The sequence below is a fragment of the Callospermophilus lateralis genome, chromosome 3 (genome assembly GCF_048772815.1).
Source record: "Callospermophilus lateralis isolate mCalLat2 chromosome 3, mCalLat2.hap1, whole genome shotgun sequence".
Taxonomy (NCBI): Eukaryota; Metazoa; Chordata; class Mammalia; order Rodentia; family Sciuridae; genus Callospermophilus; species Callospermophilus lateralis.
In genome coordinates this window covers 43,263,006-43,289,843 of record NC_135307.1, presented here as the reverse complement: position 1 = coordinate 43,289,843, position 26,838 = coordinate 43,263,006, and the positions used below count along the sequence as shown (strand labels likewise).

Below are 26,838 nucleotides of genomic sequence, written 5' to 3'. Positions count from 1 at the left end.
CATATAGAGAAAGGGGAAACCTAGTACACTGCTGGTGGGAATACTGGTACAGTCATTATGGAAAACAGTGTAGAGGTTTCTAAAGAAATTAAAAATAGAATGACCGTATAACACAACAATCTTTCTTCTGGGTATAGATCCAAAGGAAATATAATCACTACCTCATAAAGGTATCTGTACTTCCATGTTCACTACAGCATACGATAGCCAAAAAATGAAAACTATCTAGGTATCTATCAATGGACAAATGGTAAAGAAACAGTGGTATGTACATACAATGGAATATTATTCAGCCTTAAAAAGTAAGATCCTGTCATTTGCTACAACCTACATGGACCTGAAAGACATTATGCTAAATGAAATAAGCCAGACACATAAAAAAAAATTACATGACTTCACTTATGTGAGGACTCTAAAAATACAAAATTTAAAGTTAAATATATAGTGATAGAAAATAGTGATGACCAGGTTGGGGCATGGGTAGGAATTGAGGAGAAATAGGTTTAAAACAAATACAAAGTACCAAACAAGTAAGATAAACAAGTTGCAAGATTTCATGAACAACATGAGAACCTGAGTTGAGAATACTGTATTGTATTAAGGGTTTCTTCTAAATGAGTAGATTTTAGATACTATTGCCATGCAGGTGGGAGAAACGGGTATCTCTGTGAGATGATGGCTGTTAATCTGCTTTAATACAGTAGCCATATTACTACATATATCTGTCTTATGAAATCTGTCGTATACCTTAAACACAAAAAATAAAATTAGGAAAAAAAATTAACATGGCCCCTGCACAAGGATGATATGCTAAATTTAACACGGAAAAATGTATAGTATATACATTAAAAAGAAAGTTATAGGAATATTCTTCATTGTCTTTCACTATGAGTCAGTAAACAAAATTAATACTGCCTAAAAACATTTTACTTTCACTGATTAATAAAATTATCACAAATGCAATGTTGGCATAGCTTGAAGTCATATTTTTAAGTTAATAGAGAAAGGCTCTGGAAAAAACCCCATGATTACAAACACAAATTAGTTTCTCTTAGTATTTCATCCTGTAAAAAAATATACATACCAATTTCTCCACATAAACATAATAGAAAAATTATTATTACTGGTTGAAAGTTTTTATAAAAACTTTGGAATCCAGTGTCCTGTGATCAATAACTTTTTGAACATAATTAGCTGAGGTTATGAGGTTACCATGACACAGATCATTATTTCCCTCCTCTTCATATATTCACAGTAGCTCATGCACTTAAGCACAAAAGATTCTTACCATAAGTCAAACAATTTCAATTGCCATAATGCCGCTCTTAGAATCAATGACATTCTGCTGCATCCACCTCACTCTACTGCAACAAAGTTCCCTCATTTCTAACAGGTGTGAATTTAATTAATTTATTTTATGTCACTAGTGCATTTTGAACAGATTTAGGGACTGCTTTTATATTACAAATTGTTAAGCCAGAATGAATGGCACTGTGGTCATGTAAAACTGAAGAGCTGGATAAAAAGGAAATAGGTATAAGAAAGGTTGCTTTAAATCTTTAAAGTTGACATCATTAAATGTTCCAAGCATAACTCTGATCTAGAATCAGATCTTCTTTTCTGTAGAGGTCCCATTGTTCATGACTCAACTAAGGAGTAGACATTACCATTTACATGGTATTATCAATAAACCTGAAAAACCTCTGTACTTTCCATTACACTCCCTGGATTTAAAAATAATGGAAGTATTTTGAATATAGATGAACATCAAGGTTGAGGGATGACAAAAAAAAAAAAGTTATAACTTGAAACCATATAACTTGAGGCATTTTTTTAAAAAATGAGGACTGAGAGTAAAACCAAGAATATATAGCCTCCTTCATGAATTTTAAGGACTTTTAAAATTATTAAAAAAAATTTTAAAATAATTATCCATATTAAACAGAAAATAAGCAAAGGTACAAGAATGATCAGAGAGGATAGGGCATATAGTACAAAGTGTACAATTTCACTTTCTCCCATCTATTTCACTATTCCTTCTTTTCTTTCTGAAACCACAGCCCTTTCTTATCAAAGGTCAAATGCAAGAAAGGAATTGCATCTATTATTGCTCTCTCAGTAGAACTTCATGTGATTGGATTATTGTACTAGAAATAGGAAGAAGCGAGATCTAGAAAATTAGAAAAGGAAGCAGAAGGACTATTTTTAAATAGTTTTGGTTTTTTTTAAGCCTTCTAACACTCTTAATATGAAAATTTCACTTGTATTCAGGATACTTTCATATGTCTTTCAATATACTATTTTTGTACCATCTTGCAACTCTGCCATCCCATACCATGCACCCTACCATCTAACAAATGAAAGCTATACAGACACCTATCCTCTTTTTCATTTAAAAAAAAAAAGAACAACAACAAAAATATGCCTTTTTTTCCCAATCCATCTCTTCCTCAATCAAAACGTACATTTTCTCACAGGTATAGAAGAAAAACAATCTGACTCAAGTAAATCAATAGAAACTTAAGCTTTGCAGAAGATAGAACAATGTTTTAAATGAAAACTATTTTCACTAAAATATAAATAAGAGAACGCATAAGGGATATTTTGGAGCTGGGATGACATCTCAGATTCTTGTCTACTCTGGGATTAATTCACTGAGTAACTCCAAAAACAGATATAAACTTGATGTTCTACTTCTAAAACTGACATTTTATACTGAGAGCTTAACAAGAAAACATAAAAGGATAGAAACAGAGAATAGGATTTATCTAGTGATAAACACTAGATAAATATTTGGTTTACTGTTACTCCAATACCCATACCGGCCTCTACCCTACTTCATACCTGTCTTAGCATCACTAATTGATCACAATGTGATTTCCTGTTGAAACTAGAGATGGTGTCAGGAATGCCAACTATGCTCCAGGCAACCAGTTGATATTTAAGATGAAAACTATGTACATTAAAGGAATAGTCAGGCATCTGGGAAGGGAAAATTGAGAAGATGAAAGAAAGAATAATAACAATCATTTATATTCAGCCCAGAATATAACAACAATCATAGTATTCCTACATGTCACAAAGCTCCACAGACATTTTAGACATTTAAGATATTTTATTTTATTAAATCCTTTCAACAATCCTATGAGGCTAGCAGTATCTTCATTTTGCAGTTGGGGAAATTAGAAGGCATTCCTCAGATTCTTCTCTGCTTATCTAAAACCCCTTCTTCCAAGAAATAAAATCAATCAATAAATACAACTGAAAAACTCTTCAACATCTCTAGCAATTAGAGAAATGCAAATCATAACTATTCTATTTCATCTCACCCTAGTCACAATGGCAATTATCAAGAATACAAGCAACAGTAAATGCTGGTGAGGATGTGGGAAAAAGGTACATTCACACATTGCTGGTAGAACTGCAAACTGATGCAGCCACTATGGAAAGCAGTAAGGAGATTCCTCAGAAAGTTTGAAATAAAACCACCATTTAACCCAGCTATCCTACTCCTTGGTCTATACCCAAAGGACTTAAAATTAACATACTACAGTGGCGCAACCACATCAATGTTTATAGTGGCTCAATGCACAATAGCTAAACTATGGAACCAATCTAGGTGTCCTTCAACAGATGAATGGAAAAGGAAATTGGTATATATAAACAATGTAATATTTCTCATACTTAAAGAAGAATGAAATTAGTGCTCTATCCAACAACATGCATGTGACAAAAATTTGTTCCCAAAATGTAGGCTCTCTCTTCACCCCACTGATTGTTTCTTTGGCTGAGAAGAAGCTTTTTAGTTTGAGTTCATCCCATTTATTAATTCTTGATTTTATTTCTTGCGCTTTAGGAGTCTTGTTAAGGAAGTCAGGGCCTAATCTGATGTGGTAAAGATTTGGGCCTACTTTTTTCTCTATTAGGTGCAGGGTCTCTGGTTTAATTCCTAGGTCCTTGATCCTCTTTGACTTGAATTTTGTGAATGGTGAGAGATAGGGGTTTATTTTCATTTTGCTACATATGGATTTCCAGTTCTCCCAGCAACCATTTCTTGAAGAGACTATCTTTTCTCCAATGTATGTTTTTGGTGCCTTTGTCCAGTATGAGATAACTATATTTATGTGGTTTTGTCTTCTATTCTGTACCATTGGTCTACATGTCTATTTTGGTGCCAATACCCTGTCATTTTTGTTACTATAGCTCTGTAGTATAGTTTAAGGTCTGGTATTGTGATGCCTCCTGCTTCACTCTTCTTGCTAAGGATTACTTTGGCTATTCCTCATTTCTTATTTATAGAAATGAATTTCATGATTGCTTTTTCTGTTTCTACAAGGTATGATGATGGGATTTTAATTGGAATCACACTGAATATGTATAGTGCTTTAGGGAGTATGGCCATCTTGACAATATTTTGCCTATCCAAGAGCTTAGGGGATTTTTCCATCTTCTAAAGTCTTCTTCAATTTCTTTCTTTAGTGTTATACAGTTTTTATTGTAGAGGTCTTTCACCTCTTTTGTTGATTACCAAATATTTTATTTATTTTTTTTATCCTATTGTGAATGGAGTAGTTTTTCAATGTTCATAGCAGTAAAATTCACAATAGCTAAACTATGGAAGCAACCTAGATGCCCTTCAGTAGATAAATGGATAAAGAAACTGTGGTATACATACACAATGGAATGTTACTCAACAATAAAAGAGAATAAAATTATGGCATTTGCAGGTAAATGTTTGGAGGTGGAGAATATCATGCTAAGTGAAGCAAGCCAATCCCAAAGAACCAAAGGCCGAATGTTCTCTCTGATAAGGAGATGCTGATCCATAATGGGGGCAGAGGCCATGGGGAAAAATGGAGGAACTTTGATTGGGCAAAGGGGAGAGAAAGGTGGGGAGGGGGTATGTATGGGTACAGAAAAGATGGCGGAATGAGATGGACATCATTACTCTAGGTACATGTATGACTGCATAGGATGCTATATTGTACATAACCAGAGAAATGAAAAGTTGTGCTGCAATTGTGTACAATGATTCAAAATGCATTCTATCATATAATGCCTAATTAAAATTAACTAATTAATAAAAAAGAATGAAATTATGGCATTTGCAGGAAAATGGATCTGTAGAATATCATGCTAAGCAAATTCATCAATTAATTCTAACAATTAATTCTAAAGAACCAAAGACTGAATGTTTTCTCTGATGTGCAGATGCTGATTCACAGTAAGGGGAAGGGGGCAGTAGGAAATAACAGAGGTACTCTGGATTGGGCAGAGGGTAATGTAGGGAAAGGAGGGGTTAGTGGGACAGGAAGAATAGTAGAATGAATCAGACATTATTACCCTATGCACATATATGATTGATTACACAACTGGTGTAATTCTACATCACATACAACCAGAAGAATGAGAAGTTATACTCCATTTATGTATGATGTGTCAAAATGCATGCATTCTACTGTCATGTATAAATATTTAGAACAAAATTTTTTAAAAGTAAATCTCCTTCTTCAATAGCATCCTCCAAATTATCTCTCCGTGATCCCTCTTCTGATCTTCTCCAGCATCTGACACTTAACAAAACGTTCTATTCTTATGCCCCTTCCTGCCTCACTAAATACTATATTCCCCTGCTTACTACAGCAAATTACCATAAACTTACATTTACACAAAGGCCAAAGTAATTTTGTAAATAGCTAACAGTCAAACGTGAACAGATATTAAAGGAAAGCTTGATCCTTAGGCATTTTTAAAAATATTTTTAGTTGTTTATGTACCTTTATTTTTTATTTATTTATATGTGGTGCTGAGGATCAAACCCAGTGCCTCACACATACTAGGCAAGTACTCTGTCACAGAGCCACAACCCCAGCCTCAATCCTTAGGCATTTTTAATGAAGTAAAAAATTGTTATTAGAAATTAGCCACTTACTAGCTGTGATATTGGACAAGTTATCTTCATATGATATATATGAAACCCTCACATGACATAGAGTAGTTGAACATCAGAAAATGAAATTAATGTGCCCAAAGTTAAACAGCAACAAAAGTAGTAAGGATTTGAATTGAGGGAGGCCTGTTTTCCTCCTGTCTGCTATGTTCTCTAAAGGTTAATGTGTCGAAAGTTTCGTCTCCAATGCAGCAATGTTCAGAAGTGGGGGTTTTAAGAAGTGATTAGACCATGAGGGCTGCATCAATGGATTAATGCAATGATGAGTTCATAACTGATAACATTATTGGGAGGTGGTAGAAACTCTGGAAGATGGTGGAAAATTTAGGAGGTAGGGCCTAGTTAGAGAAAGTAGGCCACTGGGGGTGTGCTCTAGAAGGGTATATCTTGTCCCCAGCCTATCTCTCTCTTTCTGGCCACCATGAGGTAAGCAACTCTGCTCTGCCAGACCCTCTCTGTCATGACACTCTGCCTCCTCACAGGACTATAGCAATGGGGCCAGAAGATGATGGACTGAAAACTCTGAAACCATGAGCCAAACTAAATATTTCCTCCTTTAAGTTGTTTCTCTCAGGCATTTTATCATAGTAACATAAAGCTGACAAACACACGTCCGGAGTCCCATATACTCTCCATACACATATCCAACAGAAGGTCTGTGGTTATTCCAACATATAACACTTGGATGGTTAGCTAATATAGAAACAGGTTTCCTTGTATTGCTTGATGATGCCCAGACAAGTTCCCTGAAATGACTGAGCAGTGCTCTAACAAACAATGATATTCTATAATATGATTTTTTTAATGATTGTTTTTACTTATTTATTTTTATACAGTGCTAAGGATTGAACCCAATGTCACATATATGCTCGGTAAGCATCCTTCCATTGAGTCACAGCCCCAGCTCCTGATTTTGCTTTCTTCCTATACAATCGGAAGAATGAGAAATTATACCCCATTTGATTCAAATGAATGAAATGTCAAGATCATTGTATTGTCATGTGTAACTAATAAAAAAAAAAAAAGATAAAGTCTCACTATGTCGACTTGTCTAGCCTCAAACTCCTGGATTCCTGCTATCCTCCTACCTCAACCTCTAGAATACAAGACAATAGTGCACACCACTGCTGAATCATGTTTTAAGTCAAAGAAAAAGGTCTTAGCTGGGGTTAGGAGCTACAAAAACTGCAGCTGACACTTCTGTTCGTTTGCTTTGGAACATTTTTAAACTGGATTTCTGTTATCCCCAATCTTTCTATCTATATAATGACATTTCCCACCTTCATTAAACTGGTTATCTTCTATTAGTGCACCTGGCTTCCAAAAACCTGTAATTCATTTTTAAGCAGAAATAGTGAGCTCCAGCGACTGGAATTTGAAACTTGCTGGCAATACATGACCACGAGCAGTGACAAAATAAGGGTACACAGCAGCAGGAGCAAAACAGGATGACATACTATGATGAGAAAAAGATATTTAAGCCCCGTAACAAGAACTTAACACAAAACTGCATTTTTCATAAGTAACTAAAATGCCTATTAATATGTATGATATGAAGCAACAACAACAACAAAAATTCAAACAGGGCTATGAATGTAGCTCAGTGGCAGAGCACTTGCCTAGCATGCACAGGCCCTGGTTTCTATCTCTCAGAACCAAAAAGGAAAAAAAAAAAAGTTTAAGCCTTTAAAATATTAAGACAAAATTATGACTGCCAACATAAAAGGAACCAATTAAGTACATAAATAGAATATAATAGGAAAAAAACAGACATAGAACCAAAGATAAAACACTGGTGTCAGTATGGCCCTTACAGCACTGTGGCTACTAGAATTACATAAACTCAATTTGTTTTTTGAGAGGAAAGAAAAAGGTACAAAACATAAAAGTGAAAAAATATTTTAAGAAGACTGCTAAAAAAAATTTTCTAGCCCAATAAAAATGGTATAATAAAAAGATATAGCTGCAAAATAAATAAACATTAACTATAATAAAAATGAAACTATAAAAGATAATACATTTACAAATGCTAAGAGGCCAACTCCTTTCCATAAATGTTTTGTATAGACAATAAAAGCCTTACTATACTACCCATTTAGTTATATTCTAGGTTTGAGAGTTTATATGAATGGCTCATGTATCAGATAAGAAGTCAGAGAAAGGAAGGAATAGGAAATAGTCCCCAAAATCTGCACCACAAGTAAAATGGAGGCTGTCCAGAAGGCTAATGAAACTTTGGAATGTTGGGGTATTTTGCAATTTTGGTTACAAAGCTTTCACTTCAGCATTTCTAGGAAACAGTTTTAAAGACTCTATCCTGTGCTGTGTAAGATTACAGGCAGTTATCAACTTATAAAATATCAACCCCTACAACAAAAACTACACATAAGTTGCATTTCCACAAAAAAGGAATTTTATTTCAAAGGCTTGAGGAACACTCACTACATAAGAGAATTCTTTCCATTCACTAACATATTTATTGAATGCAAATTATATACCAAGCAGGAGGTCTGGTGCCGGGATATAATGAAAAAGACAAACAGACACAATATCTTTCCTCAAGAAACATAAAATCTAGGGGAAAGATCAAGACTTGCCATGAAATCATTGCACAATATAAACTTGCAACCAAAATGAGTCCTGCAGGAAAGCACAGGACTTGTTCTAGTCACACTCATTTTGGGAATAAAGGAAAATTTCATAACTCAAAAAAGCACCTTTTACACTTGACAATTTTTCTAAAGTTTTAATTTCACATACTGATATCATTAAAATCAGGGTACACATTTTGGAAATATTACTGGAGAGAAAAATGCCATCATGTATCTAAAGAAAAGGCAATTTTATTTGTTACATATTTTTTTTAACTGGAGATTGAACCCAAGGGCTTGAGCCACATGTCCCCAGCCCTTTTTATATTTTTTATTTTGAGCCAGGGTCTCACTGAGTTGCTTAGGTTCTTGCTAAGTTGCTGAAGCTGGCTTTGAACTTTTAATCCTCTTGCCTCAGGCTCCCAAGATGCTAGAGTATAGGCATGCAATAAAATTATATATTTATGGTGTAAAACATGATGTTTTGATATTTGTATACACTGGAAGATAACTTAATAAAGCTAACTAACATATCCACTATTTTACACACTTATTTTCTTCCATCAGTTTTCTTTAAGCAGTTTTCAAGTATACGATACATTATTATTAACTATAGTCACCATGTTGTACAAAAAACTTCCTAAACTTATTCTTCTTATCTGATTGAAACTTTCCACCCTTTAATCAACAACATCTCTCCACTTCACCTCCCTCCAACTCTTGGGAACTACCGTTCTACTCTCTTTCTCGAGTTCCAGTTTTTTAGAGTCCACAAATTAGTGAGATAATACAGTATTTGTCTTTCTGTGCACAGCTTATTTCATCTAGCATATTGTTCTCCAGGTTCATCCATGTGGTTGAAAAAGGGAGGTTATCTTTTTTATGAGTAGCATTCTATTGTGAATATATATTATATTTTCCATATCCATTTACCCATTGATAAGACACTTAGACGAATTCCATATCTTGATTTTTTTGTAAATAATGATTGAGCCCTTGAGTTCAATCCCCAGTTTTAAATGATATAATGAACATTAGAGGGCAGATGAAATCACATTTTGTTTGGATACTCAGATGTGGGGCTACTAGAGCATATGATAGTTCTATTTAATTTGTGAGGAGCCTCCATACTGTTTTCCACAATGGGTGTACAATTTACATTCCCAAACACATCTTCACTATCACTTACCTTTTGTCTTTTTGATCATAACCATTCTATCAAATATGAGGTGACATCAAATTGCAGTGTTAACTTGCATTTCCTTGATGATTACTGATGTTGTACATTTTTATAAATGGACATTTGCATGTCTTTTTTTTTTTTTGAGAAATATCTATTCAAGATCCCTGCTCATTTTTCAATTGTTATGTGTTTTCTTACTACTGAGTTGTTTGAGTTCCCTATACATTTTGGATATTAACTCCTTATGTCACATATATGGTTTTCAAATATCTTTTCCCATTCCATAGGTTGCCAAAAATCTTTTTAAAATTAAATGTTTTTTTAAATGTTGGTTAAAAAAACTTAGATTGAAATATGAGATACAACTTAGCTATTTAAACAAATATCCAAAGATCTAGAATTTTTGATATTTTGATATTTTAGAACAGTTTTTAAAATAGCATTTTAATATCTGGCTCTCAAAGAAGTAGTCAATAGACATGGACATTAAGCAAGAAAAGAACATTTTTAAACGAAAAGCCCAAAATGCTTTAAGTTAGGTTTAATCTTTAAACACAAATACAATTATTTGGACTTACACCAATGTTTACTAATTCAACTAATTAACAACTTCCTCTGTATATAGCTAATATTTTTTTACAACATGATCAACACAAAAGTGAATCTTTAATTTGAATCTCCTAAAAGCAAAGAGCTAAACTTGTCCAAGTCTAATGAAAAATATTATGTAAATATTATTTGTGCTCCTCCTTGACAACATAAAATGTAACTTAAAAATTTAAAAAATAATAATTTCAGCAGTCTCAATTGCATGTGCATAATATCTTATCACCTCATACTTTTACTCTATTGCAATGTCAACTTAGGTGAGTCTTTATTATGCAAAAATAGTTACCTACAGTTATTTATGTTTAATCTCTAATTAAAATTATTTTAAAATGTTTTATAGGCCTTTAAGTTCATCATGTCTTATTTTGTATAGAATTTATAATGTTCTCTTATTCATGTTTAACTAATTCATTACAGATTAAATTCCCCTACACAATTATCTTGATTACAAAGCTAGCTATATTAAGTTGTCTAAGACATTTAAAAATATGTACAGAATGTTGCTTCTGGCCATAAAAAAGTAACAGGAGCAGGATTTAATCCCTGAGTTCTCTTCTACACACATACACACATGCATACAAAGACACACTTTAAAATACTCGAAAACTGGTCATATAAAACTACATCTTCATACACAGGAAAATAAGCAGGGCTGACTATAATCCCTGAAAAAAGAAAAATTGAGATGAGACCTATGACTGGCCCAGTTTATTACCCTGGAGACAGTTTCCAGGCTATTGCAAAGGAGGAAAATCCAAACAGCTTGAAGCCTTGCTAAGTTGGGGGGGAAAAATCAGAAGCATCATATGGAAAGGGAGGGAATTAAACAGAGAGAAAACTCTCCCAAAATGTAACAGAGACCTGTTGAATCCTTCATGTCAGAGGAAATTGCCTGAGACTTAGAAAAGAATCACTGGAAAGTATAAATTTCATAATTCCCAGATACAGCACACAACTAGGAATAATTTATGTTCCCATCAACCAGAAAGCAAAAGTAGAGTCCTCAGAAAGATATGACCCTAGGAAAGAGGTAAATAAGCCTTCAACTAAAGGTTGCTCTTTAAATGTATTTTTCTAAATGTACTATCAGAATTAGGGTCTGGGTCAGTCAGATTCCAAAACCCAAGATCTTTGTATCACACAACATTGTATTAAATATAGCAGATATCACAGACCTTAGAGAGAAAAGAAGTACAAGAAAAAGCTATGTTGTAAACCACAGAATGACAGTGAAACTCTGAATGGGTATTTTTTTTGGAAAGGAGAAAGATTAATCAATATGACATGTTATTTTTGCACTATGGCACATATAATTTCCCCATTTCTATTAAAATACAATTTAGTTCTATCATCTTCATGGAGCCATTCTTCATCTACCAGGCCTTGATCTTTCTCTCTTCTGATCTATTATATGATATAATATTTAAAGCAATTATAAGATAGCATACAACATATTATACTGCTATATTTGTATGTATATTAATAAGATTACAAGCAGCATGAGAAGAAATTTTATATCTTATACTCTATATTCTACATGATTTAAATGTCTCTATGAGGAAGGAGGAGATATTTATGAGGACATAAGAGAGAAGACAGAAGTAAAAAATTATAGGAAGAGTAAAAAAAGGATTAATGGAGGTTGGCTGTTTGCAAGAAAAAAGAGAGAAAGAGAATCCAAAGAAACACATAAGTGAGAGGAAAAATATATAATGCAAAAAATTTTTTTTTAATTTTAAAGTAAAAAAACAGAATAAACAATAAAACTATAATATACTATTCAGATATCCCAGTCCTCAATAAACTGATACATGAAAAATTCTTGGTTTCAAAAATGGTAGAAATGTGAGAGAAAAAAAGAAAAAGCAAACAAGAGAAAAAAATCTTGATGAAAAGTTGAACAATTGTTTCCATTGGAGTTCAAAAGTTTCTCAGCTTTCCTTTTCAGCAGGTAGATAGAGTTGTCTTGTATATGATGCTAGCTCCACCCTCAGGATGGGTGGAGTTGCTAGGGTAAGAGACAGTCCTGGAGGTAGAATTCCTGGAGGCAGGTTGTAGGCTTAGGTATGCTCCAGTCTCTTTGCTGGGTGCAATTAGTCTGGAGATTTTAAGTTAGCACAGCTCCAGGACCCAGCAATTGCGGATCCACACTAGAAGCCTGCACCCCAGGAATCTCCTTGGGCTCCACTTATGTGGGATAAGAGCTTGTTCTGAGCCCACTTCACCTGAAGACCCCACGATTCCTTTTCTGATTTAGTCTCTGAACTCAAACTCTCTTGCCCCTGCCTTTTCAAATTCCCAGCCAGACATGTCACTGCCAGATTGAAGGGGGAGGGGAAAGCCATGTGGGTTTCCCATGACCAGTATTCCCCTATGTAAACCTCCTCCATGCTTGATTTTCTCCTGGTCACTTAGGCATACTCTCTGACACACCTTGTGGGTTTGCCTGGCTTCTTTTTTGAGCCAGATTGGGGCTGAGTCTGCCAGTAATTGGCTCCCCTAGTTGTCAGCCCCTGTGCTGTGGCTCAAAATGATTCCTTCCACTGCCATCTATGTACACCACCAGGACAGAGATGGTGGATTCTTTCCCATACAAAGATACTGTGCAGCACAGATTACTGTTTTTTCAGGGAGTGACTGTGATCTCTAAACTCTCCATAACCCAACATATCTCAGTCTTCCAGAGAATGGGTGTTCCTTTAGTTCCTTTATTGCTTTACTGAATTCACAGAGGGACTATTCTGGTTTGTGCCTCTAGCCGCTGCTGCTGCTGTGGGGTTAGGGATCTTGACCACTTATTTTATTATATAAACTCTCCTGAGTCCCTGATCTCTTTTGAGTGTCCAGTATTAAATTCTAGTAAAATTCCCCCAATTCTTGATCATTCACCCACCTTGCTAAAAAAAAGCTCCCTGTCTGCTTTTCTTGGTTCATGCCAGAGAGACACAAGGGAAGCAATCCCTCTATTCCAACATCTTCTCACAGATCTCAATAATTTTTAAAATCATAATAGGCTCTAGAGAACAAAAAGTTTGAGTACCATTACATTATATTATGTTATAAAGAAATACTCAATAGAAGTTGATGACAAGCAAAAGTGAGCAGAAATGCACCACATTTCTTTGTTGAAAGGCTTTTACTTTCATTCAAATTTCTCCTAAGCAAACAAAAATCATTCTACAACACTCTTTATACCTACATGCCTTCTCCTGAACTTAATCTATCTTGGTACTTATTTTTCCCTTATAGGAAGGGTTTGTTGTTTTTTTTTTTTTAAAAAAAAAAAAAGGCAGAAGCATTAGGAAGGAAAAATATAATTCCAATTTCCTTTTTCTATACATATTTCTGATTGTACAGAATGCTGACAAAATACTAAACTACTATAACTATTAAAATGCTAATAAAAAATGTACTGAATGCTTACTATGTACTAAACACTGTTCTCCATGCTTTGTATATAATACATTCTAAATTTCCTACTAATCATATAAAGAAACCAGCAGATCCTAACCAGATTTTTCATTCAGTGGGTCCAGGGTAAGCCTGAAAACCTGTATATTTAACAAGCACTGTGGATGACTCCAATATAATTCCTTCACAATATTTGAGACTCTAATTCACAAATAAAGAGACTCTAATTCTGGGCCTACAATTCTGAAATTAATAGTAATGCAACTCCAGACAAATAATTCATCTCTGGCCATCATATCTAGAATAGATGATTTCTCTAAAGGGCCTTTCATCTCTATCATTTCATGTCACTGATCTCAATTTATAATCCAAATTAGGAATCCTAGAGATATACAAATTTGTGGGAAAAACTCTCACCACCCCTGGGTCAAACCTGGGATTAGGTGGTAGATGGATATAGTTTGTTTGGGAATGAAGGGATAAGCAAAGAAAGAGGCAACTCTCAGATGAATTTATAAATTCTCAAGACTGCAGTAGCATTCAATTACTTACTACCACTTCCAATATTTGGTGGGAATCCCTCTATGGGATAACAAAATAATATAAGAAGGCTGAGAAGAAGGAAGCAGATTACAAAGGAGAAGATGCAAGCCTCAGGCATATTATAAAGGTACAAGGCTATTTGGGGGTAGAGATGGTAGAAGGTAACTTACAAATAAAACATCCTACACATATTTTGCTCATGATAGAAGGAATAATCCATAGTGTAACTGTCAGTTTTTTGTTTAACATCAAAATTTAAAACAAGTGTTTTTTCATTACATTTTTTAAAATGTGCCCAAGTCTCTTATTCCTTTTTATGCCCTATGATTGGAAGTCAGGATCCAGGTCTGGTGGGAGTACATCATGGTAAGAGTGTAAGTTCTTCTCTGTTTTCACAGCCCTCCATTCATATACTCAATACTTACTATGATTAAAGTGCTGATATCTCTCTCTCCCTATGGTCTGTGAACTCCTCAAAAATAGAATTTATAGGGGCTGGGGTTGTGCTCTGTGGTAGAGCACGGGTGAGGTCCTGGGTTCAATCCTCAGCACTACATAAAAATAAATAAAATAAAGATATTGTGTCCAACTACAACTAAAAAAAAAATTTAAAAAATAGAATTTATGTTTTACTCAGCCATTTTCCCTAGAGCATAGCACTGTACAATGATAGAGATGCTCAATAAGTGATTTCCAAATGAATGACCTTCCAAGTATCAGACATAATATCTTTCTTCAAGAAATACAACTTGTACTCAGATATCTTCAAAAGAGTAGTTACGTAAATTGAAAATATATGAACATACTGTCAAGTCTAAAATGAGACTTTCAGTTCTTACCTTAATTAGCCACTCTAAAAACATTGGCCATTTCCTTTCACAACTATCTCCTTCCTTGGCTTCTACAGTATAGTTAGTTCCTTGTCTTCTTTATTCTTCTATGGTAACCCTTTCTTAGTCTTCCTCAGATCCCCTCAGAATGATATTACCTAAAATTCTATCCTTAGTCCTATATTTGACTTCCTCTAAAACTCTTAGGGTTGCCTTGTTTAAATCAGAGTTTCTCAACCTCAGCACAACTAACATTTTAGACCAGTTAATAATTTGTTGTAGGAGGATATCTTGAGCATTAACAGGAAGTTTAGCAGCATTCCTAGCCTCCATCCACTAGATGCCAGACGTGATACCAATTATGACAACTAAAAATCTCTAATCATTGCCAAATGTCTCCTGGGAGTCAAAATCACCTCTGACTGAGGACCACTGATCTAAACTAACAACTTCAAAATACACATACATACACACACACACACACACACACACACACACACACACACAGAACTCCCAAATCTGTATCTTTAAATTAATCTTCTCTCTTGAACTCTAAACTCATATCCAGTCACCTGTTGACATTCTTTGGATGCTAAATTCAACAAATCTAAATTTTAATTCATCATTGTTTTCCTTAAATTTGTTACTTTTTCCTATTCATTCTATCTTGATAAATAATACAATCATCTACATAATCATCTAACTCAGAAATCCAAAAGCTGTCCTAGGTACATTTTCTCAGTTAGTTCAATGAAATGACAAGCCTCATTTATTCAATCTCTTTAACAGATCTCAATTAGGTCCCTTCTTTTCCATTTCTACTATCACAGACTTAAATCAGGTCTCACCTGGATCACTGCAATAGATTTCTAACTGGCCCCCACTTTCCATCTCATTCTATTACCTTTCCTCCACAATGCTGCCAAAGTGATCCTCCTAGAATACAAAAGGGATAGTATCACTGTGACTTTTAATCCATGATCGTTTCTTATAACCTTTGACACAAGACAGCAATTATGAAAGGACCTCTGACTATCTCTCTGCCCTCCCCTCACTTGTGCAACTCACCCACAAACTTCTACCTTGACCATGCAGAACAGTTTGCATTCTGCAGCTTTTAACATCTGCTATTCCCACTGCTTGGGATGCCATCCTTACTTTTCATCCTCACTTCTTTCAGCCGACTCCTACCTTACCAACTTTTCAAAGTTTAGCTCAAGAGACACATTCTCCAAAAAGCCTTCTCAAAGTGCCAGAGAGTTACCATCTCTGGGTTTACAAAGAACCATTCTTATCTTCTATGACAGCTGTTGATGACACTTAAGATCACCCACTGTCTAGTGTGTGCATTATAAGCTCATGAGAACAGGGACCAAATCTTATTTGATCTGATAGCCAAAGAACAAAGAATTTCTCATGCCTACTATCTAGAAGATACTCAATAAATGTTTGTTAAATGAACAAAAATAATGCCTCCTTCATTTTTTATCGAACTGTATATTTTAAAGCTAGATTTAAAATACGCATAGTTTATACTTTTAAAGGCAACCATTTTTATTTAAGCCAGTGCTGATTAAGTTGCAAGTTAAAAGATTTTTTAAAATGCTTTACTTAAATATGTGTGAAAGAGTATACTTTTTTGCCACTGAATCCAAAATTTTTTTTAGTTGTTGATGGGCCTTTATTTTATTTATTTGTTTATTTGATTATTTATTTATTTATTTATTTATTTATTTATGTGGTGCTGAGAATCAAACCCAGTGCCTCCCACATGCTAGGCAAGCCCTCTACCACTGAGCTACAACTCTAGCCCCATGTGATAAACATTTAAATGAAAATAGCCCTAAAGGTTCTTCCAATGCCTATGGTGCCTACTAATATACCCAAACAGTACCATCAGCTTTTCCTGATTACTAAGAGCTAAAGTACCTCAATTTTTCATTATAATTCATACCCAGATGTGACAGAGTACACTTGCTATTTGAGGCTTCTGGATTTAATGTACAATACATACTATCATACTGTACAAACATTTGCTTGAAATAAGAAACCAGATTACAGAAAGATCAAATGACCATCAGTTCAAACTTAGCCGCTATTATTAAAGTCCCAATCCCCACAATACTACTATACTTAAAACTGACCAGTATCACCTATGCAGCATTACTTGTTCCCAATGAGCACCATTCTTAAAGAAGTAAGGTTTCCAGTTCTAGACTCTGTTGTTACCAAACTTTATATATTAAAAATCAAAACTTATCAGATTGAAAGAATAAAATCAATAAAAACATATACATATTTATACATATCTTACTGAAAACAACTTTGAAACTAAATATTTCTAAATATTGCTCAAGTATCCCTCTTAAGTATATACTCACTTGACAAATAAAATTTTGAAATGTATTGGTTTAATAGATTTGGGGATCATTCCATATTCTCCTAAAAATTCAAGATATCAAAATACAGATAGAATCCTCTATCTTCTTAAGTGCCTGCTGTTGTGTCATAGCATCAGTCAATAAAGAAGGTATTCACTGAAATAGCTGTCTGGATTATAGAAGAGTTCAATTTGTCACCCCCATGTATCAGAGATGCCACATGTGCCATCCAGACCTTCTTAGACTCATTTGCCTATCATTCCAGCTGCCACTGTAGCAATCAGCTCTGCATAGGCTATGACCACCTCACAGAGAGGGCTACAGGGCTGCAGCTCACTCAGGCCTATACATTGCGCACTCCTCACCTCCCATTCAGAAATTTCCATATTAACACAGGGAGGGGACACTATGAAACATCACAGGTCCCTGGTGGGCACTCACATATACACAACTTGGAAATACAGTTATTAACGCCCAAGGTGAGACTTTGGGCAATGGGAGATGGACACCATTAGATAAATTCTTACTCCTTTCTCCCCAACAGATTGTCTTAGGTATAGCACAAGATTATATAGGCCCAGGCAGTCAAGCAATCTGTCCTATTTAGCAATAGCTACTTTGAAAACACATTTTCATATTGGCTCTCCCTCCTTTCCTTCTTTACTCCACTTTTGCACTACCTAAAAAATTAAAGTGCATGAGCTCTGCTTTCTGGGGAAGCCAGTTTAAGACACCTATTACCTCAGAAAAGTTTGTGCTTTATAAACTACAAGGGAGATCCCTATCCCATTAAACTTCAAGCTGCTATTTCTGCTTTCATTTCCTCAACTGAAAAACCTCAGAGGCAGCAGAATAAAACTGAAACCTTATTGTCACTGATTCCTCACTCACTACTTCTCCTAACCTATTACAATACTAATCTCAAGAATAAATAGTCTCAAAGAGGACTTAATATTAGTTTCCTTGTACTATTTTAGCCTACCAATAAGGATGGTCTGAGGAAAGAATAATGAGGTATACTGGCCTTTTAGTTCCTTCTCTTTTTCACAGTTGTTCACAGTCCCAGACCTGGAATTCTCAACAATACAGTTTTTCATCATGGAGAAAATTCAGACCGCAAAGGACCCTATCTATAAGTGAGCAGAACAACACTAAACAATTCAAAACTAAAATATAAAATAAGACTAGCATTACCCCAGCATATGGAAACAGCCTGAAAAATTATTTTATTCCATATAATATAATGCTCAACAGTCAAATTAGTAACCATACAGATTTTTTTCCTTTTTCTTTTTTTAAAGCATCAGGGTGGTGGAGCAATATAAGACAGCTTCTCAAGTATATCACAACAATTAACTACTGAGCTAAGATTAGCTCAGTGATAGAACATGGCGTACTGTACACAAGGCCCAGGGTTCAGTCTCAGCACACACACACACACACAAAAAAAAAAAAAACCCACTACAAAGATAATATATTTAAACTACCTTATTCAGAAAAAAATCAAATTAAGTTATTTAACACATACAAAGCAGAAAATTATGCAGCAACACACATGAAATGAAGCAGAAGTAATGATGTTATTCATTTATTCAAGTAAGATTTATTGCATGCATGTATATTATATACCAAGCATTAGAAAAACAAACCAAACAAAAAGCCTCCACTCTGTGGATGTTGCATCCTTCAGTAATTTAAAAATATATAAACAGATAATATCAAAAAAGTCTATCCTTGCAATTGAGATAAGGAAGTAGAAGAATCAGAAAGACTCCATGGAATAAGAAATGTTAAAACTAAATTCACATCTTCATACATGATTTGGTGTCAACATATCTTATATACAAACAGATATATGATAAATTGTGGCATAAAGGTGTATTAAGAATTGTAATGCAAAAAAATAATAATAAGAGAGCTCATGTATAATGGCATAATTTGGCGTGAACATACTTTATATACAGAGTTACGAAAAATTGTGCTGCGAATGGATAATTATGATTATAATGCACTCCATTATTGTCATGTATGTAAGAAATTTTTAAAAAATTAAATTTAAAAAAAAAAAAAGAAAAGAAATGTTAAAACTAAGTCCTGGCCGGGTGTAGTGGCACACACCTGTAATCCCAGAGGCTTGGGAGGCTGAGGCATGAGGATCACAAGTTCAAAGCCAGCTTCAGCAAAGGTGAGGTGCTAAGCAACTCAGTGAGACCCTGTCTCTAAATAAAATACGAAATAGGGCTAGGGATGTGCTCAGTGGCAGAGTGCCCCTGAGTTCAATCCCCGGTACCTAAAAAAAAAAAAAGAAAAAAGAAACTAAGACCTGATGAGTGGAATGATTACAGTGGGAGCAAAAGAAGTAGAAGGCATTCAAAACAAAGAGAATAAAGCATGTGAGGTCTCTGAAATAGCAGAGAGATAGGTATGTTATAGAAGAAGAGTCCCTGTGACTGGTGGTCACTGAGTAACAAAATAAGCTTGAAATATAGACTTTAGAGTTTAGGTGACAGCTAGGACCAGATTATGAAGGACTTTATAATACTGGTGGTATTGGTAACTATTAGTAAAATCAGTAATGATAACATTAAAGATTTTTAATTCTGTCACTTTTCATGAAATGAAAAAGGATAATATAATTTTATGCTACAATTCATAACAACTAGTAGGCTAATAGTTTCCAAAATGAAAATTAGAGAAGGCTAGTAGCTAAACTAAGTCTCCCAATAAAACATCACTATTCTATTTTCTCCAGTTCTGTAACAATTGCCCTTTGAAAGAACAGATTGACTCATTGGGTCAATACCAGAAATACTACTGAAGAAACCTTGTACTTTTATGCCTTGATAGATAGATCTATCCAATCTATCTATTGGATAGATATTATCTACCCAATCTTGATGAGCAATATCTCATTTCAATCTAATACCCTGTGTGGATACATATTATATACATAAAATCAGAGAAGGAATCCAAAGGAAAGGGGGAAAGATGTTCTCTTTCATTGATATTTTTTAATTTTTAAAATACTTTATAGTATATATAATTTCTCTTTTCTCTAGTTAGCCTCACCAAAAATGAGAAAAATTAAAAGAACTTATAATTGTTAGGTAAACAAAGAATGAGCTTGTGATTCTCTTTATACTCTATTTCTATATGTGTGCTTTATTCAAATCTGGGCCATCAAAACTTCTCATGGCTCTTGGTAGAGTATTATTACTTATGCTCTTAGTAGAGTATCATTACTATGCAGTTTCTAATTCATGAATGAATACTCCCTACATCTTACACCTTCAAAATTTATTTTATATCCTACTTTCACCACACTAATTTCCTTCTTAAATGCTTTGCTTTCTGTTAACCAAAAAAGAAAACAAAGAAAGCAAGAACTATAGGTTTTGTTAAATACCACTAAAAGTACCCAGTAAATTATTAAAGTAACTACAGATTAATAATATGTGACATTATAAAAAACAAAAGCATCATAAGGCAAATAAATAGAAATAGAGTATAAATAAAATCATGAGCTAATCCTCCCAATACCTAACAATTATAAGTTATTTTAATATTTCTCATTGAGGGAAGATATTGGAAATTTGGTAACTTTAAGATTTTGAGGAATAAAGAGTTAGGAAATAAGAAATAAAGAAGTTTTGTTTGGTTTGGTTTGGTTTTAAACCCAAGTCCAGACTGAAAAAGAAAAATGTAAAGTACAAACAGCCTTAACAGGCCATGTTACAAATGTGCTTTCTATTAATCTTTATATCTAAAGGAAAACCCTCAGATCTAACTCAAAAAATTAAGACACATGGAAGAATACCCCTATACTTTTCTGGCGGCAGGTGCTAACCATAAACACAAAAATGTATGATCTTTTTCACATATACATAGATGTATATATCAACCTTATTTGCTGCCAACCTATGAAAAAAAAAATGAACAGTTGAACAGGCAATGGCTACCAACATATAAGTTGAACAAGGCATTCTTTCACTGACTTCACTTGCTATAGTCCTGAGCTAAGACAGTCTGTAATACAGCAATAAAAATCTAAAGAGGCTGGCTATTCTTCATCTCAGGAAGGTCAGAGGAAAAAGGGAAAGGGTCTTACCACACATTAGGTAAGGTATATAGTTCAAGCATATTCAATGAACTATACAAGAAATGACAAAATAGAGAGATGCATGGACTTTTGCTTTGATAAACTAAACTGAGGAGACTCTCCAAAGAATATAAACCTTGTTTTAGATATTGCAAAGGTTAAAGTGCAGAAAGCCTGAGCAAAATAACTTTTTAAGATTTCTTTAACCCCTGATTATGTTAACATCACCTTGACTTAATATTCCAGGTATAACAGGATGAAAAGAGAATCCAGAAAAACAAAGAAAAGTCATTTTGTAACATTATGATTATGGAATACATCTCAGAATCTTCCCCAAAAATTATGATGATTTACTGATGTATTTCTTTACTAATGATCCTTTCTACCTCATTCTCTTCTTACTTTTTCTACAGTCTTCTGGTTTCTATGCTCATTATTTTATTCAGCATTGCTATCTCAAAGACATTTAAAAATATTCTGTTTCCAAATTTAGTGATATCTTCTTGGAACTTAATGTTTCTGGCCACGTTTAGCATTGACTATTATTCATTGAAGCAATATCACAGTTTCAACTTAGTTCTAGAGTTTAGTAGTCTTTTAGGGGAGCAGCTTCCAAATATCTTATTTCCAGGTATGTTCGTATCCCAGATTATAAGCCTGCATTTGCAGCTGTCTGTCAGATACCTCTGTGTACCACTGGTATTTCAGTCAATGTCTAAAAGAACATCAGCTGTCTGTTTATGCATTGTGGATTTATATTAATGGCATTAGTATTCTGGTCCCTGGAGCTTAAAACCTCTTTGAGCTTAAAACCTCGTTGACTCTTTGGTTTTATTTTGTATTTAATAGCTAGTCATCTTTCCCCCACTCCTTGTGTTACTCATAGTCTCTTATATATCTATCCCATCACTTCTTACCATCACCACTGTACATCACAAGTACATCAGGTAAAATAGCATCAGATAAAATCAAAGTGTCCATAGGACAATGATCAAAAGAAGCAAATCCTAAATCAGAAGCTTTAGAAGCTCCAAACACTGGATTAAAATGTGCCCATGCATATGAAAAACTTCACCAACATCCCTAAATCTCTTCCCTGACAGGAAACAATGTTGTAAATTCAGGAATAACTAGAGTTGATTCTCATCCTGTACACACTAAAATTACCTTTAAGAACTCTTAGTTCCTTCCTCATAGTTTTACCAGAGACAGATGCTATTATACTAGGTCATTTGCTGATGCTGATTTCCTACAAATTCTCACAAGACACATACTATGCATTCCTAAATCTGAAAAAAAAAAAAAAAAAAGCTAAATTCCTTAAAGCATAAAACTGTAATATGAGCGCAAAATTACTATCTCACAACAATAGAAAGGACATGTGGATCCCACTCAAAAAAGTCTCACATTTCATCATTAATAATCACTGTGTCATCCCCAATAAAACTGCTTGACATCCCTATTTTAGTAAGCTCTCTAACAAGGTCTCAAAATTTTCCTACTTTATTAGCTCCATACTTCAAAAGACACTCTTCAGTAAAACTTAGTAACAAATTCACAAGTATACTTAAAGTGACATTATCACAAAACTATGAAAGAAAGCAGAGATTTCTACCAGTAAATCATTTTAGAAAGCTTAATGTATGGTTTGGATGTGAGGTGTCTCCCAAAAGCTCACGTGTGAGACAATGCAAGAAGATTCACAGGAGAAATGACTGGGTTGTGAGATCTTAACCCAATTAGTAAACTAATTCCCTGATAGGGATTAACTGAGTGGTAACTGAAGTGGTAGGGTGTGGCTTGAAGAGGTGGGAATTGGGGGCATGCCTTTGGGGGTATATATTTGTATCCAGCAAGTGGAAATCTCTCTCTGCTTTCTGATCATCATGTGAACTGCTTCCCTCTGCCACACTCTTCTGCCATGATATTCAGCCTCATCTTGAGCCCGAGGAATGGAGTCTGCTGTCCATGGATTGAGACCTCTGAAACATGAGACCCCAAATAAAATTTTCCTCCTCTACAATTGTGCTGGTCAGAACTTTTAGTTGCAGCAGTGAAAAAGCTGACTAAAACACTTAGTGAAAGCCCTCAACCTGGTCATAATAAAGACTATTACATTGGTGGAATGTAGCAATACATCTGAGTACAACTATTATTTAATATTCATTTGCCACTTCAACTGAAAACTTTCTAGTCAATTAATTATAAGGATTATAGTTCAGTTACAATATAACACAAAATTTGAATATTATATGACTTTGAAATTTTAAACAGAAAGAACTGGCGTTTGTTCTTTTGTTTTCAAAAGGGGAAGGGGATTATATTCAGGTTTAGATGCTAGTTTCTCCAACCACACATAGATTTTATTTTAAATTCTATTAGGTTCCCAAAGCAACTGGTCATGTGCAGTTAATACAATGTCAAATAGTTTATGTTTTTCTATAATAATATCCTTTCTACAAACTGCTGGACCTCCCATTACCAAAATTTTGTATGCTAACAGAAAAATCACTACTGTCATTTTAAAGCTGATAGAAACATTCTCCGCCTAAGGAATGCAAAAGCAGTATAAACTTAAATTTCTTCTCTAATCACTAAATTCATTTTGCTAAAATCAGATATAAAATCTCTCTTGATAATCAAGGCTAAAATTTCATAATCATAAAATATATGTTCTCCAAATTTTTCTAATTGTTCTACAACTTCTTCAAATAGAGAAAAGAATGAGAATAAATGTAAGAGCCATCAACCCTACCATGGAGTTTTAAAATAAACAAATTGATGAAAACTGCATTACCATAATCTATTTAAATAATGAAGAGAAATAGACAATGCTGAAGTCCTACTCTCTCTAAGGTTGTCCAGCTCAGTCCAAGAACAGAAGAATGCCTAAAAGCTGGTTTATCTCCCTAAACCTGAACTGCTGAAAACAAGTTGTTCACAGATTTTCTTTATTGTAAATTAGGCAATTTTTACATTGCATTGTGTTTTCTGGAATAGAGAGTGTAACAGGATAAATTAACATGATAAAATGAAAAATGTCAAAATGATGCCAATTAGTATAATGGCAGCAGGTTTTCTTAAGATTCAAAATAATTCACAAGTTGGGTTTTCAAAAATCCACATTCTTTTGAGTGAATGCCTAAATCATTCAATTCATTTCCTGAGGAACTTAAGATCAGCTTGTCAGCACAAAAAAGGTCCCCCCCCCCATGCTTTCCAAGATTTCCAGTATCTCATCTTTACCAGAAACCCTACTTAATGGTAGCCAATTTGCAAACATCAAATTTAAGATTAAAGCTTCAGTAAAACAAGAAGAAAGAAATTAAAGTTCACTTCAAGTATTTACATTGGCATAGATTGAACAGACTACTTAAGAAAAGGCTGACACTGAGGCTCTGTTCTGCCATCACTCATGGCTGCATGCACCAGTTCTCACATCACTTTAATCAAGAGACAGGCATAAGGACTCTATCATTGACAGTACACAAATTCATTACTCCTTTGTGAAAGTTTGTCAACTTGGCTCATGTCATGTATTTGCAAACTAAGTATGTGTTGCACTAAAAGCCAAGGACAAAGAAACTAGAATAACAGCTTTTTAAATATATATTTTCATGAAACAAGAAAACAACTGCTAAAGTTAATTTTAGTCACTAGATCTTTAAGTTTTCTTCAGAATGTTACAGAGAACTTTACTTTCTCATACTGAATTATCCACATTTTAACATTATAATTCACTCCACAAATAAACCACAAACAAATGCACCGAAAATAGCAGACAATGTCTAAATAACTTTTAATAACAACAAAAATAATACTTCTATTACATAGATAATCCAATAAAGATCCATAAGTAAATGTGATCATTTTGTCCCTGACTCATGGAAAATAAGAAGCCCAATATGAAACCAAAAAAAAATTATTCAACTGTATCCTCTTATTATGATTACAAATCAATTTTATTAAACCAATTTGACATAAAATAATTTTTCAAGAAAAATTAACAGTTTTTCCAATTTTTCATTTTTTTGATCATAGAGTTTTCTTATTCTTAAAATTTATATTTGATAGCCTTACAAGAAAATGTAATAACAAAAACAGTAAATATAAAAGATTTGTTCAAAAAATTACTTCTTCCTCTTGATGGCACCAGTGTTTAGGACTTCTATGAAAATGCTTTAGGAAAACTCTGATAAAAATCTGTTTGGAGAAAATAATTTTCATCTGTCCTAACCCATATATATTTTCTATTCAAATATTTCCAATACATCCACACATTTAACGGAAAGAGACTGATGAAAATCTATCATATTTGATCATTTACTATGTGCCAGAACTTACCAAATACATTACACTTATATTAATTCTCATAGCAATTGTTAGCCTATTTTACACATAGGGAGTCAAGGTACTAAAAGGCTAAACAATTTACTCATAGATACACAGTCAGTGCCAGAGCTGAGATGCAAACTCAGATACTGTGGTAGCATATCTGAATTCTAAATCACTATACTATATGATGTATAATGTACACTTGGTATCTGGCACAGTTATGACACTTAGTAGATACTATATAAAAGTCCAAGTCTTATCATAATATTTATCTCTTCTTACTTACTTTGTGATAATTCTGGATTTCCTTTCAGATTCATCATTTTTGGAATTGAAGGACCATACACATCTACATCTAACAAACCAATGGCCTTTGACTGTAAGAAAAAAGAATTTACCATAAGATTATTCCCATTCTTCATCAAAGATAAAGCACACAGTAATAAGTCAGACTACGGAAAAGAAAATTTGTAAAATATTTCAAAATCATAACCTAAACATTCAAAGCAACATTAAGTGAAAGCATAAATTGCTAAGGGTATACATTTTGATTTACTAATATCTTCTGGATAACTGTCTAGAAAAATCCAGTCCACATGTTTATGTTTTGTAGTTTAGGTTTCCCATCTACTTCATAAGCTTTACGTTTTGTAGTAAGTCTCCCATACAGCTGCAAGACGATTAAGACTTTTTGATCTAAGCATGACTTTGAGAACTAAGAAGTAATATGCAAACAAAGCTAAAATAATGATTTACTATGGCAACAAAATCCCAAGAAGATGGAGCTTTAACTTTTGGAAAATCCATCTAACACATCAAAGAATACAAAATGAAAAAAGATCATGGAAACAAGACCTTCACAAAGTAAGTGAGAAATTTCTAATGCAGATCTGGCATAAAAGAAAT

General features: G+C 34.0%; 1 protein-coding gene across 2 annotated transcripts in view; it reads right to left on the bottom strand.

Annotated features, from left to right (window-relative positions):
* Nucleotides 1–26,838, bottom strand: part of Nubpl (NUBP iron-sulfur cluster assembly factor, mitochondrial) — a 224,674-nt gene that overhangs the window by 148,681 nt on the left and 49,155 nt on the right. For both annotated transcript variants that reach the window (XM_076848197.2, XM_076848199.2), the window contains exon 4: nt 26,219–26,309. In XM_076848197.2, the coding sequence (XP_076704312.1) occupies nt 26,219–26,309 (91 nt within the window). The remainder of the gene's footprint in view (nt 1–26,218; nt 26,310–26,838) is intronic.